Source organism: Nelumbo nucifera, chromosome 8 (genome assembly GCF_055504915.1).
Source record: "Nelumbo nucifera cultivar China Antique chromosome 8, China Antique-T2T, whole genome shotgun sequence".
NCBI lineage: Eukaryota > Viridiplantae > Streptophyta > Magnoliopsida > Proteales > Nelumbonaceae > Nelumbo > Nelumbo nucifera.
In genome coordinates this window covers 31,942,431-31,957,890 of record NC_142656.1, presented here as the reverse complement: position 1 = coordinate 31,957,890, position 15,460 = coordinate 31,942,431, and the positions used below count along the sequence as shown (strand labels likewise).

The window sequence follows — 15,460 nt, the reverse complement described above, 5'->3', positions numbered from 1 at the left end:
TCCCAAGCGATTGTGCCAAAGCATAATCTGGTTTATTGATTCTGACCCACTACTACTGCTGCTGCTAACATGATGGGCTTGATGTCTCGAAATCTTATCCAAAAGGTAGACTCCATTCACCTCACGACCACTCCCAATCATCTTCTTTGACTCCTGATCTTGCAAAACACAATTACCAGGAAGAAAGGTCACAGAACAATTCAAATTTTTTGTCAAAGAACTAACAGACAGTAGGTTGGTATGAAGTCTAGGGACATGTAAAACAGAGAACAGAGTTATATCATTGGTCACTCTAATTGTCCCCTTCCCAGCAATGGTCATATGTGAACCATCTGCTGTACCAGAGCACAACTGATAGGAACTGAAAATGGTAGGGGCATTAGTCATATGCTCAGATGCTCCTGAGTCTATAATCCAGGGAGGTCCCTCCTTACCTGAAGTGGATGCAAGATTCGCAGTTGCATATGAACTACCTGTATGTGCAAAGGAAGTGGTGTAGTTGTCTCCTGTAGTGGCTACATTTGCATTTCCCTTCTTGTTTCTTATTCGAGCAGGCATAAGATTTGGATGAAGCTTCCAACAAGTGTCCCCGGTATGCTTAGGCTTCTTGCAATAATCACACACCAAGTCCTTATCTTCCCTTCTAGTCTCACTACTCCCCTTGTCTCCATTCGGCTTAGGTTTTGTTGTACCAACCATAGTCGACTGGTCAATCCTAGGCTGTCTCAGCATTACATTCCTCCTACTCTCCTCTCCAAAGACAAAAGCATAGGCTTGAGAGAGTGTCGCACCCTCCCTAGAAAGAATATGTTGCCTAGCAATGCCAAATTCAGGGTTCAGCCCTGCCAAGAACTCAAAATCCCTATTCCTCTCTACCAGTTTGTGATAAGTCGCTGCATCATTTATACTTTCCCATACCACAGTTTCTAAGTGATCTATTTCCTGCCATAGGGTTTTCAGCATGGAGAAATACATAGCAAGAGGTTTTTCTCCCTATTACATACTTATCACCTGATTTCTTAACTAGTAGGCTCTGGCTTCATTTTGCTTTTGAGAATAGGTTTCAGTCACTCCATCCCAAATCTCCTTAGCAGTATTAGCCCATAGGAAATATTTTGCAATATGAGGTAACATAGAATTACACAGCCAAGACATTACCATGTAATTCTCTTGCACCCATCGGGAAGAGTCTGTATCAGCTTTCTTCTCCCCAGTGAGATACCCTAATTTTCCACGAGCACCAATAGCCATCTTAGCTGATTATGCCCACTCCAAATAATTTATACCATCAAGTTTTACTGTAGTAATGATCCCAGACCCAAAAATATCACTACTACCCCACAGTACCGGTAGATTTCATCTCGGTATTCCAACTCTCCATTTTACTTCAAACAGTTCAACAGTAAGAAAAAATAGATTGGAGACCTTCAAAAAATAATTTAATACCACACACACAGAAACCAACCCTTCCGGAAGAAGAAAACCCTAGCTGGAGGGAAATCTCTCTCCTCCCCACGCCTCCCAACAGAGAGAAGTGAATCGATCACTCCGAGAGCCCTAGAAAATTTCATAAACAAAACCGCCCTCTTCTGAAAATCAAAAGAAAACTAACAATACCTGGGCGCCCAAGATCAGATCAAAAACAAAGAGTCCAACTTTTCTGGGACTCTTCCCCGTACTCCAGTTCTTCTTGTTTTTTATGTCAAACAGTAGATCACCTTCTTGATGTCTAGATCCCACCAAAAACTCCAAGAACTGGGCAATCTATAGGAGATCGATCAGCCCTTTACTACTTCATGCAGTCGGCTGATTTAGGGCTGCATGAGAATGCTTCAAAAAACCCTAGCCGATGCTATGATACCAAGTAGAAATCTGCTGAATTAAAAAATATGAAAGAAAGTAGTTTATTGAAGAGAGAAGGAAGAGAGAAGGAGAAGAAGAGAAGAAGAGAAGAAGAGAAGAAGAGAAGAAGAGAAGAAAAGAGAGAAATAATCTGGCCGCCCCCTTCACTTATTATTTATACTAAATAGAACAGTACAAAGACTACTATGCCCTTATAGGGCGGAAAAACATAAAACAGCATATATAACACTCAAAAAACATAATAAAATTTGGACTTACATAACTACTGTGGTCCCCACCTCCTATCTAACAACTAACATAAAACATCTACTCAGAAAAACATCATAAAACTAATTAATCTTCAACAACAACCAAAGACCTTAAGGGGTAGATTAAAAGGAGGTTCATCAAGGAAGAGTAGTTGATGAGGAGAGTGAAGGTTATAAGGAACCTTGATGGGAGTTTGTTAATGAGAAGTATAAGGATTACGAGTGTTTCATAGGAGTTGGAGGCAGGTTGATTTTGGTTGTTGTGATCAGCCCAAATCAATTCCAATTTCCTCTACATTGCCAAATTTAGGTACTACTGCTACTATTTCCTTCATCCACAAATGACATTGCTACCTTACCTCCTAGCCCCTCACCCATAGCCATTGGGCCTTTACAAACACTAGATCTTGACCTCTGTATTGCTTTTCTCAAAGAAAAGTGTTGTTACACTACTTTCACTGCCCACTACATTTCCCAGTTCCTATCTTATAACCATCTTTTGCCATCTTATAAATCCTATTTCACATCAATTTCTGCTATCTCCATTCCCAAAAAATGTACAGAAAACCCTATTAGTACTTAAGTGAAAAGATGCAATTAAAGCAAAAATGGATGCCCTCATTAAAATTAAGACTTGGGAGTTGGTGGATCAAACAAAAGGAAAGAAACTAGTTCAATGCAGATGAGTGTTTACAGTAAAGTATAATGTAGATGCTTTGTGGGCATGATTGGTTGCAAAGGATACACATAGACTTATGGCAGGAATTACTTGGAGACCTTTTTCCTAGTTGCCAAGATGAATACTCTCAGAGTGTTATTGTCCCTCATTAGGTTCTCATGGCTATTATTTCCAATGTACATACAAGAATACTTTTCTTAATGGTGATCTATAGGAGGAGGTTTATAAGGAGTTTCCCCTGGGTTTTATGACACAAATGAAGGGAAGATGGTTTGCAAGTTAAAGAAAGCATTATATGGTCTAAAACAATCTCCGAGACATGGTTTGACAAGTTTAGACTTGCTTTGGAAAGATTTGGTTATGTATAGACTCAATCAAATCACACTCCATTTATTAAGAATGGATCTTCCTTGACTCTCCTTGTTGTGTATGTAGATGACATTGTAGTGATAGGTAATAATACTGGTGAGATTAATTCCCTTAAGTAGCGCTTCTCAACAAAGAGTTTGAAGTGAATGATTTGTGTGATTTGTGTGATTTGTGATATTTCCTAGGAATTGAGGTGGCCCAGTCCAAGAATGGTATTTTTATTTCCTAGGGGACGTATGTCCTTGATCTTCTAAAGGAAACTAAGAAATTAGGAGTTAAACCTATTGGCACACTGATTGAATTGAATCACAAGATTAGTGGAAAGGGTGTGAGCTTCTTGAAGACAAAGCCTGCATCAACGTCTTGTAGGAAAGCTTTTATTATCTTTATCTAACATGCCTTGACATTACCTATGTTGTCAATGTTAGTCAATACATGAATTCTCCTAGAAATTAGGATTCTTTCAGTAGAGAGGATTCTTGCCTACTTGAAGAGGTGTCCAAGCCGGGGTATCCTTTTTAAGGATAATGGTCATATGAAGATAGAAGTGTACATTGGTGCTAATTGGGCCAAATGTTTTGATGATAGGAGGTCCACTGTAGGGGGTTATGCTTTTATTGGAGAGAAGTTTGTGTCTTGGAGGAGTAAGAAACAGAATGTTGTTGCCCATTCAAGTTTTAAAGAGGTGTATAGGTATATGTCTCACAAAATGGATAAGGCATTATGGTTGTGATCCTTTATTGAAGAGTTAGGTATTGAGTATGAAAGGCCTTTGATATTGTATTGTGACAACCAAGCTGCCATTAGAATTGCCCACAACTCAATACAGCATATTAGAACAAAGCATATTAAGGTGGGTTGGCATTTTATCAAAGAGAGAAAGTTGCCACTTAGGAAGTGTGTCTGCCATATATTGCCTCTGACATGTTGCTTGCTGATCTCTTCACCAAAGTAGCCACTAAAGTCTAGTTGGAGATAGATTTACTCAAGTTAGGAATCACCAATATCTATTCCCAACTTGAGGGAGAGTGTAGAGATACAATAGATCAATTTTGGTCTATTATTTAAGTGTGGTCCCATGTTCTTTTTAAGCTCATTTATTGCTGTTTTACTATTCTATTATTTGTTTTTCTTTATCTTATAGGCGACCGGGGTATAACAGTCATTGTAACTTATTTTTAATTTTTCATATAAATAGTAATGAGTGGGGTGACAGAACCAGCTCCGCTTTACCTCTCCTTTGTTTCTTGTCTCATTTTTCTCTTCTGCTGCTTCTCTTCTCCTTTATTTTTCTTTGCTGTTTTCTTGTCTAAACCTAATTTGCTATCATCTATTTCAGCCACATCTCATATTTACGAATTCGTATTAGCTGAATGTATTAGCTGTGTAGCAGGCTGTGGAACCAATGATAATGCCCCACGCCAGTGATAAATTACATGGGCCCACAGTAAAAGGTTGCATGGTTGTGGGCCCCATGTATATGACTGGTGTAGAGCATTATTATTGGTTCCACAGCAGCACAGCCTTCTGACCAGCTATTGCATTCTTGTTAACCTATCTCCATATTTACAAGGTTTCACAATAACAGGTTATTATCAGGAATTATTTCATCGTAATTCATTTCTACTCCTTTTCTGAACCCTTGGCATGTATTATGAATTATGGAAAACCATTTCAGATGATCTAAGTTTTGAAAAGTGGTGGTCCTAATTTTTCATCTTATTTGTAACTTCTATAGCAATCACTTCAGCTGTTCTGATGAAAAAAAAAGGATGCAAGAATTCAAACCTTCAATAGTCTGAGGAAAGATAGAAATCATGTTGACCAATAGTCTAAGTGGTAATATTGAAGTATTAATTTAGAACTTAAACAACAAAGCTTTCAGTTCAAAAACTGTTCTCTAGCATCTGTTAAATGTTGTTTATACCTTAATAACATTTAAGCTATTTTTATTTTTTACAATCTATATGCAATTTCTTTGATTTTCATAATAAAGTTAGTATTGTGTTCAAAATAAATTTCTGATTAATTGTCTTTGGCATGACCAGAAGCCCAAGAGGAGAACACCAGTATCATACGGTGGAAGGTCTAGTGTGACAGAAAAATCACAGCGGTCCAGAAGCATGTCTTTTAGTCCTGATCGTGTTCGTGTGAGAGGCAGATCTCCAGCTTTCAATGCACTCGCTGCTAACTTTGAGAACCCAAGTACCAGGAACCTTTCAACTCCACCTCCTGTGGTTAGAAAGCTCTATCCGAAGTCTGTGACCCCAGAGTCATCAAAACTGGCTTCAAGATCAGCAGCAATAGCAGCCCTTACTGCAACTTTTGAACAGCCAGTCCGTGAAAACATTGTATCCCACACTCCTAAAGGTATAATACTGGCATGATAAATTGACCAGAGAATATTTATTCCTATCATGGAATTTGAAATATTATTGTCTTGTGGATGAAGCGAGCCCTGAATCTTACAAAACAAAACCAGATAGCAACATTAAGGATAACAGCAATTCCATGAGCAGTAGAATTGAAGCTTTAACCATAGAGGAGGATGTGAAGGAGGGTGAAGCTGAAGATGAGGAGGGACTTCTGATATATCCCTACGAACGCCTTAAAATATCATCAACAGATCCTGTTACAGATATTGATGTCACCAAGAGAGAGGTAAAATTTTTAAGATATGCCATCGTAAATTGAGGTGTCCACCATGCAAATTCTAAGGTTCTGGAATTGGATGCATGCAGACTTACCTATCTTCACAAGAGTTCCGGGAGAAATTCGAGATGACAAAGGATGCTTTCTATAAGTTACCCAAATGGAAGCAGAATAAGCTTAAAATGGCTCTCGAGTTGTTCTGAGTTTACTTACCATCACCATTTCTCTTCAGATTCCTGTAATAAAGATGCAGATGGATGAATGCATGCTTGTGAAGTTGTAGGGTTTTTTTTTCTCCATCTTATTATTTATGCAAATTTTATGCTACAGAAACATTTTCAGCAGTTTACAGTGGTCTCATGTTGCAATATTTATAGCCCTAGTACACAAGATTTTACATCCCTTTGATGATTTCTTTGTACCAGTGCTTTGAGACATGTTTCTGTATTGTAGAATTTCTCTATTAGTTATTTTATACTTAACCTTTTACTTTGATTCTTATTGTAGATTAGATTCCTGAAATTTAATTTAATTGCTTGCTTTGTCTCTTGCAGGGAGGATGCAAATTGTTAGGCGTGGAGGGGTGGGCATCAGTGCATTTTTAGCTGCTTCTGCTCCCCAGAAGCGTGTTTTAGGACAGTTGCCAGGTTTTGCCATTTTTGTTTGTTGCTTGTCCAGGCTTTTTCTTCTTTTTTTCCGAGTGATATGCTTGGTATTCTTTAAGGTCCAGATTGGTTCTGAGCTTGCATTTTTGTTTCTTTGATTTTTTTATTCAAAAATTGTTTCTACCTGAGAGATCATAGGGCTTGTTATTGCAGACCACTTAGATTGTTGTCTTGCATAACCAACTATGGAAGGTGATGTGTACAGCAGTGTAAAATCATTTGATGCAAATACCAGCAGTGTCCATTTCTCCCATAATAAAGTCTTTTTTTCCTTTATTTTATTTCTTTCTAAATAGGTTTCTTTGTCTGTTTTCCTGTTTTTCCTTTTATTTTTCTTTTTTCCTTCATTATTATTATTATGATGGGGGAAGAGGGCAGTAAACAATGAGTTCATGCAATTCCTGAGGAGTTAGAATATGCCTTTAGACGGATCCCACCTTCTTTATTGGGCAAAGAAATCCATGAATTGCATAAACTCGTTTACTAGCACTACTCAGGTATCTGTATCCTGGAAGAACCAAAGGTTAGAAAGGATCATTCAGATCTTATCCATTGGAGTCTGAACATTTATACTACTTTCACTGATCTTCTAAGAGAGCCGGAGAGCATCTACTGTTAAATTCGTTTTCATCTTGTTTAGATGCTCGAACTCTGTTGATAGCCATTGGCTATTTTGTTGATTTCTGTTTCTATATGCCTGTGGTCCGTTGATTACCGATTGATTCTCTTCAGGATCTGAACAAAGAGATTGAAAAAAATGTGGTATTACAGATGATGAAATTGTCGTTTAGAGATGTGGACAGAAAGCTTGCATTGGTTTCTAAGATTTTACCTTTAAAATTTTAAAAAGGCTAGCTATAACCTAATGTTGGTCCCAGCCATCTGATGTCTTGGGACTTGGGAGTGGTAGGCTGGATGGGTCCTAACCTGCAGCACTTTTTTTTCCAACACTGTCCCAACAGATCATTGCAGCTGCACATTGGGAACATCTCCCTTATCATTGGAGATGCTTCTGATGTGCCACTGTAATGGTTTGTTGGGACAGAGTTGGGAGTGTTGGTAGCCACACATCTCTCAATTCATAATAGAGGTGTGGTTTCAATTCACCGCGGGTACAGAATGGGTAGGAAAAGTGAGTAGAAATCCCGAGTGATTATGAATTTTCTATAACAGCGTTTATAAACTTTTAAGTTTTTAAATCACCTATTTTGGGTTTTACTGTTGTGTATCACCTAAAAAATAGAAAATAAAGAAAATACTTAATTGATCGCTAAAATTAGTATTAATTGGATTTATAAAAGTTTTTAATCGTTAAAATTAGTATTTTTAAATGCTACAGAAAATCATTTTGACCTCAAAGCATTAATCATTTCTCAATGTTTCTTAAATATGTCTTGATGGTGATGCAAATTTCTTATAGTATTGACATACATGAAGGATTTTTGTGAATTACACTAACTGCGCTCTGATTAATCCACCGTATTCTTGCATATTATATACCGAAGTATTTTCCAATATTAAGATTTTAACCTTGTCTAAACCCAAAGTTTAAAATATATGCATATTGGATTTTGATAAGATCGACACATGGTATGGTAGGATATCACTAATTTCTATAAAATTCCATTGTATCAACAACATAACTGGTCGGTATAGATTCCTCTAGTGAGCAAACTTATATCATCGAGTTCAATAGTCTCTTGGCCGTCCATTCTTACCCACTCCTCTAATCAAAATTGGAGTCCTCTATTGTCATTGTAGTCCAGTCTGATTGGTTACCGAGGTAGCTTAACCCAAGAGGGGGAAATGCAAATGTAAAAAAGATTTGGTTGCAATGCAAATGCAAAGATATACACTGCATATTAACCATTTTTTATGGTTCATGAATGCAAATATGGTTCACATTTTAAACCGTTTTTGCACTCATCTTGTTTGTTTGAAATTGGTGCAAAGTGTGGGCTCATCATTAAATACTCCAATTATCCTATACTCCAATGTCTTAACTTTGGTCAAAAAGTTAATTATCAAAAGAACACAAAATTGTATCCAAAAATTAGGTACAATAATGCTCTCTTCTCAGAGTACAAAACTGTCAAAAAATACATTTTTGATTTGATATATCAAACAAATGCTCGCAAACACAAACCAAGGTACATAAATATCCCGGTTCGGCGTTTATATCACAAACAAACAAAGCCTTGAGAATTCATTTAACTCTAGGATTCTTAGGATTTCTGCTATAATAACGAAACAATGATAGGCTGAACGACCTAATCTACAACAATATGTACATGTTAATTTTACACGCCTTGAACTTGATCCTCTTACAAATTTAGTTTTAAAGGGTTGGTCTTTTCGGGAATAGGAGTATCCAATCCCCTTCCTTTCATTACTCATTTTCTGGCTTCCTAACATTTTATTGAAATTATTAGTTCCACTAGTAAATTTACCTAAGATTTTCAATACATAACTTTTCAACTTTTAGATCAATACATTCATTTTTCAATTCTTGAAAGGATTTATCTAATTCCTCATTCTTCTTTCTTAGCTCTTCATTTCCAGCCTTTAGCTTTGAATTAGAGGAAGCAAGTATAATATTTTGATTCTTTAAGCTAGTGGACTACATTGTAAGATTTTTAATTATCTTCCTAAGTTTTCTATTCTTTACAGTTAATATCTTGCTCTATCTCTTCTAATAATTCTTCTAAAGCATGTTGAATTCTTCTACAGTTAATTCAACATTCAAATTGCTGGAGTTTGAGATTAACTGTAAAATTATCCCTAGTTGAATTTTAAAATACCACATAAAATTATCCCGAATTAAATTTTATAAAAGTGCTTTCATAAATACTTTTATAAAAGTACTTCTGTAAAAGTGCTTTCATAAAAGTACTTTTGTAAAAGTTCTTTCATAAAAGTACTTTTATATAAAAGTTATTTTATAAAAGTACAATCGTAAAAGTGCTTTTATTAAAAGCACTTTCATAAAAGTTCTTTTATTAAAATGTTTTCATAAAAGTACTTTTATAAAAGTGCTTTCACAAAAGTACTTTCGTAAAAGTGCTTTCCTAAAAGTACTTTCCTAAAAGTACTTTCATAAAAGTGCTTTTATAAAAATACTTTATAAAAGTGCTTTCATAAAAGTACTTTTGTAAGTGCTTTCGTAAAATTTGAAAGAAAATGAAGGAACAAATGCTTATTTAAGTGCTTATTGGAGAAAAAGACTACCAAACACCCGATATAAAATAAGTGCTTATTTTTTAAAATAAGCACTTGAAAAAGTTGGGTGCCAAATGCAAATAAGTGCTTATTGGAATAAGCACTTGTTTTTAATCACTTATTTTTAACATAAGCACTCCCAAACATGGCCTTAGTAGAGGCCCTCTTATTCTTCAAAATTTTCCTTAATGAAAGTGTTATCTCTTCTTACTCATTGCAACCTTCTTATTCTTCTTCAACCTTGCTATCAGCAACACATTTGAGTGCAATGTTCCTTTTGTTATTGCAGCCCTCATCTTCATCGTTCTCCTTCAGCCTCATTTCATAAGTGACTAGAGACCAAATGAGTTTGCCCATGGTTAGGGTGTTGAGATCCTTGGCTTCTTGAATTGCAGTTACTTTGGCTTCCAAACTCTTTGGGAGAGACCTAGGAATCTTTCTTACCTTCTCCACCTCCGGATTTAACAAGATATCTAAGGCCATTGATAATATTTGTAAATATGGTAAGTATGTTAGCAATAGATTCTTCATAAATCGTAAAAGTGCTTTTATTAAAAGCACTTTCATAAAAGTTCTTTTATTAAAATGTTTTTATAAAAGTACTTTTGTAAAAGTGATTTCACAAAAGTACTTTTGAGTGCAATGTTCCTTTTGTTATTGCAGCCCTCATCTTCATCGTTCTCCTTCAGCCTCATTTCATAAGTGACTAGAGACCAAATGAGTTTGCCCATGGTTAGGGTGTTGAGATCCTTGGCTTCTTGAATTGCAGTTACTTTGGCTTCCAAACTCTTTGGGAGAGACCTAGGAATCTTTCTTACTTTCTCCACCTCCGGATTTAACAAGATATCTAAGGCCATTGATAATATTTGTAAATATGGTAAGTATGTTAGCAATAGATTCTTCAAATTTCATTCTGAACAATCTATATGCATGTATTGACATGTTTATCCTAGATTCTTTGACCAAGTTAGTTCCCCCATGGATAACTTCCAGTGTCCTCCAAATTTCTTAAGCAGACTCACATGTTGAGGTCCTATTGAATTCATTTCCATCTAAGGCACATTATAGGTTTTTCATAGCCTTAGCATTCAAAGATATCTTCCTTTTCGTCCTCAAGCCATTCTAAGGGATTTTTTTACTATTTCCTCTCCTACCTTCTTGGTTAGCCTATAAGGTCTCTTCTCGGCTACTTGCCAAAGCTCATAGGGAAATGAGAGAGACTCTCATTATTTCCTTCCAGTAGTTGTAGTTTGTACCATTAAAAAATGGTGGTCTAGTAATGAATTGCCCTTCATCATGTGAAGTGCTAGGTTAAGTGGTCAATCTATATCACCTTGCTATTAAGTTACTATCCAATGGTGAACCTGGGTCTCATACCCCTTGTTACCTAAGTAACCTAACCCAAGAGGGGGGTGAATTAGGTACTAAAACCTACTTAGCTAGCTTTCCCTCTTTAAGCAATAAAAACAATGCCCAAGATATACAAGATGTACAAGAATAAGTAAGAATAAGAGATAGAATAGACAAGTGCAATCCACAAGAACAAACACACAAGATTTATAGAGGCTTAGCTATCCACAACCTCTTGAAAAATTCAACTCCAATATATAGTTGGCCTTCTTGGGTTCTAACTAAACCACTGATAGTCATCAAATAGTTTCCTAGGTTCTATTCAAACCTTCTTGTGTCCTATCCTAGAACACAACCAATCCATCTAAAAACTCACTAGCTAATCAATCACAAAAAGTGCAATATATATGACAACAAATAACAATTGAAATGATGCCTCTATAAGGCTGATATGCAAGTAAAAGACAAGCTACTTAGATATAAGAGAATGCACAACAATGTATGGACTATAACACTTAAAGAAACTCATAGTTTCTTGGTGATAATCAATCAAGCACAATGGTTTTTTAACATTCATCACAAATGTGAAAATCTTTTAGCACAAAATATCTTCACACTCCTTTTCTCTCTTGCTGTACTCTTTTTCAATTGAACCTTTTTGATCAATTCAGTTCCTTTACTATCTTCATCTCAAACTCATGCATAAATTTGATGAATCAAAAGCTAGAGCACTTGTAATCATTATTGAGTCATTGGGAGAGTATGAAACCACTATGGGAAACATTCAGAGCTTGTTCCCAATGAGGTTGAAGGTTTACAAAAAGTGGAAAGAGTCATTGGGCCTTCAAACATTCAAAAATCTAACTTTACATCATGAGGTAGTCAACTATCATGACTTAGTAGTCTACTGCTTCATCTTGTCATAGGGTAGGTAGTCTACTATCAAGTCTAAGTAATCAACTAGCATGTGCAAGAGAACCTTTTTTCTCTGGTAGTTCATAACTACTACCTTTTTGATAGTTGACTACTTAATAAAGTCCAATCTTGATTGTCATAACCAGTCAACTACTACCTTTCAAATAGTTGACAATTAAGTGACACAGGGCTCGATTGTCACAACCAATTGCTATCACCTTCTAGGTAGTCAATTGCTAAGTGACAACAGGCTCAACTGTCAAAACTAGTTGATTATTACCACTTAGATATTTAACTACTAAGTACAACCCAACCTTAGATCACTCCTAGGATCTGAGAGTTGACTCCTTGAGGTTCCAAACATAGAAATTTCAGAATCTTGTCCAAGATAGAATTTGGAAAAAAGCCTAAGAACCTTTCCTAACTTAACTATTAATTTTTAAGGTTAAGCCCATAGTAGTGCTTCTTGCAAACTGACCCCATAGTAGTGCATCTTGTAAACTAATTACATCAAGTACTAATAAATTTAATAACTTGAAGACTCTAGAACTTGATATCTTCTTCTTCTTATTCAAGAGAGTAGACTAACATTCCTTGGATAGCCTTCAGACCATTTAGGGGAATAGTTGGTATGATTGCACACTTATATCTCTAATCATCAATACTCTCAATGAATTTGTTATTAATAAAACGCATAGGTTCAACATACTAAAATTTCATTTAGTCAATTAATTGTCATAAAATTATAATTTAAAATGCAATAACTAAAATTAATAAAAACTTCTAAAGTTAATAAAAATAATAAAGTTTAGCAAGTTTTTATCTAACAATTATTAAAAACTAAGAAATTAATAAAAGTTAATATTTCATAAATTAAAATTTATTAAAAGTAATAAAAATGAACCATTTTGCATAAAAATAATAAAAAACAATGGCTTAATTGGAATGTCATAAGGGCTCCTACTTAGGGATGATCATTTATGACCTAGTCATGCCTAACTAGACCTAAAAATTCCCAATTTCAAGCAATTTTTTTCTTCTAGAATAGGCCCAACTCAGATCCCCACCAAGCTAACACATAATGTGGGTTAGTTCTAATCTAAGCAAACCCTAAGCCCAACCTAGAAGTTATATATATATGGTAAATATTATATATAATATTTAGGTAATAAATTTTACATAGACATATGGTATAGTATATTTATATATAGATAACAAATTTGTATATATTTTTCTATAATTGACTAAAATTAAATAAAAACTTTAATTTAAAAAAAAATCATAGTTTATAATGAGCAAACATGTCCCTATCCCAAGTTTAGATAAATATTATTAGGCTCAAGGTGTGGGTCGGGTCAAGCACGAGTAGCTCTAAAAAGTTATTACTATAGTATCATAATTTGGCTTGGGATCTTTTTTTTTCTTTTAGTTCATTGGGACACAATGGAGTGCAGACCATACCCATAACCTCAAAATCCTTGGTGGCAATGTGATTTGATCCCTAGTCTCTACAAGAATAAGCTAAAAGCCATACAAGGATCAGCTTGACCCATGTTCATCTATACTTCTACTTTAATTTCATGGCCTCCTTTCGCTTCAATTTCACTTAACAAAAGCTTGTGCATTGCACGAGTCCCAACAAATACTTAATTATTATAGGAGTTTCTAGAATACAAATGATAGGATTTTATAAATTAACAATTTCAATTAGGTCTTGAAAACAATGGTGAAATGTAAGTTTATTAGATAAAAGTGCCCCTATATGAAATTTAAAAATAGAAATTGTTTCTCCTCCTTCCTTATTCTTATCCCACCACTTTTTCTTTTCTCTTGTGTTCATCTTTGCATCTTTTCTTTTTATTTTACTTTTTTATTTATTTTCTACTTTTTTCTTTAAAATTTCAAGGATTTGTGGTTTCCAATTACAATATATCTCGTTTACAGTTTGCACCACATCATTTTTCATATCTCCTCAAGTGGATTTTCAAGAGGTGGGCCAAAGATCCCCATCCTATAGTTTGTAGATGATTGTATTATGTTTGCAAATACCACCATCCCTACTTGTTTGAAAACAAAGGAAATCCTTTCTAATTATGCAAAAGCCTCTGGCCGGTGCCCAAATTATATCAAGTCTTCTATTCTATTCTCTAAGAATGTTCTCCTTAGATTCCAAAAAATGCTATTTAAAATGCTTAGAATTCCCATCAAAACTAACCCAAAAAATTACTTGGGAGCTATCATAACCACAAAATGAGTACCTTTGCTAACATCAAAGAGAAAATGATCCAAAAACATGCTTATTGAAAAAAAATATATATATCTTTATCTTTAGCTAGTAGATTAACTCAAGTTTACCACTAACATGATGACACAGTACATCATGAGATCTTTTAAAGTTCCTGTAAATGATATAGATGAAATAGACAGACTCCAGAGAGATTTTCTATTATTTAATTCCAAGGAGAAGAAACCCACGCATATCTTGAAGTGGAAAACTTCATTGGATTAATGAGGAAAATCTGGTCAAGTTAGCATGGAAAATTCAAAGTGATGAAGATAACCTTTGGGCATGGAGCGGTATTCTCCATGCTCGAGGCCTTATTGAAAAAGGGATTTGGTGGCTAGTGGGGAATGGGAGAACAATATATTTTTAGCATGACAATTGGGTGACCGATAAATCTCTACCTGAAACAATTAACCAGGAAAATATAGAGAACAATGACCTTGTTTTGGACATGATAGATCATGAAAGAGCATGCTGGGTTGAAGAAAAAATTCAAGAAAAAGTCCGTAACCATACTTGGCAAAAAATTAAACCAATATTTGTTTCGCCTAACTCAATGGAGGACGAAGTAATCTGGGGTGTAACCATAAAGGTTCATCTACTATTAAATCAACATATATGCTAAAGTCTCCTTAATATTGGGTCAAAATGAATCTACTAATTGGCTAGCAAATGTTTGGAACATCAACTGTCCTCCAAAAATTAAAACTTTTTCTATTTTCTTCTTAACAACAAACTCCCTACAAAAAGCAACCATAGGAAGAGGGGAGTTAATGATGATGGATCTTGTTATTTTCTGAAGATGAGGAAGGTACTAAACATATTTTTAAGAAATTCTCCTTTTCAAAACAAATATGGATGATGACTAACTCACCTATTGAAGGCCCAAATGAAAATTATCACTCTTTGTTGGACCAGCGAATTAGGATAGGTAATAGTAGGTAGAATAAAAATTTGCTCCTGAGGAAAAAACTTGCTTTAATGGCTAACTACATTCTAGCCTATTACATAGGAGACCAACATGCTTCTCTTAGATTAAGAGAATACTTACTTATTCTAGCTTATTAGGCTCTAATGCTTTAATGGCTAGTCCTTTTTAAAATATCTCGTGATCATCTCATCCTCCCAAATAATTAACCTCCTTAACCATATGCTTGCTCAAAGTAGATTTATCCCTACATATTTAAACAATCACTTTTATCTTAAGATCATTTGA

At 35.1% G+C, this 15,460-nt stretch overlaps 1 protein-coding gene across 9 annotated transcripts in view; it reads left to right on the top strand.

The window, feature by feature from the left end:
- Nucleotides 1-6,752, top strand: part of LOC104603155 (villin-4-like) — a 59,559-nt gene extending 52,807 nt beyond the window's left edge. For 8 of the 9 annotated variants that reach the window (XM_010267105.3, XM_010267100.3, XM_010267104.3 and 5 more), the window contains 4 exons: nucleotides 5,208-5,529; nucleotides 5,612-5,820; nucleotides 5,901-6,090; nucleotides 6,366-6,752. In XM_010267105.3, coding sequence (XP_010265407.1) covers nucleotides 5,208-5,529; nucleotides 5,612-5,820; nucleotides 5,901-6,014 — 645 coding nt within the window. In that variant the 3' untranslated portion in view covers nucleotides 6,015-6,090; nucleotides 6,366-6,752. The remainder of the gene's footprint in view (nucleotides 1-5,207; nucleotides 5,530-5,611; nucleotides 5,821-5,900; nucleotides 6,091-6,365) is intronic. The other variant, XM_010267106.3, reaches the window with a different exon arrangement.
- Nucleotides 6,753-15,460: the final 8,708 nt, after the last annotated feature.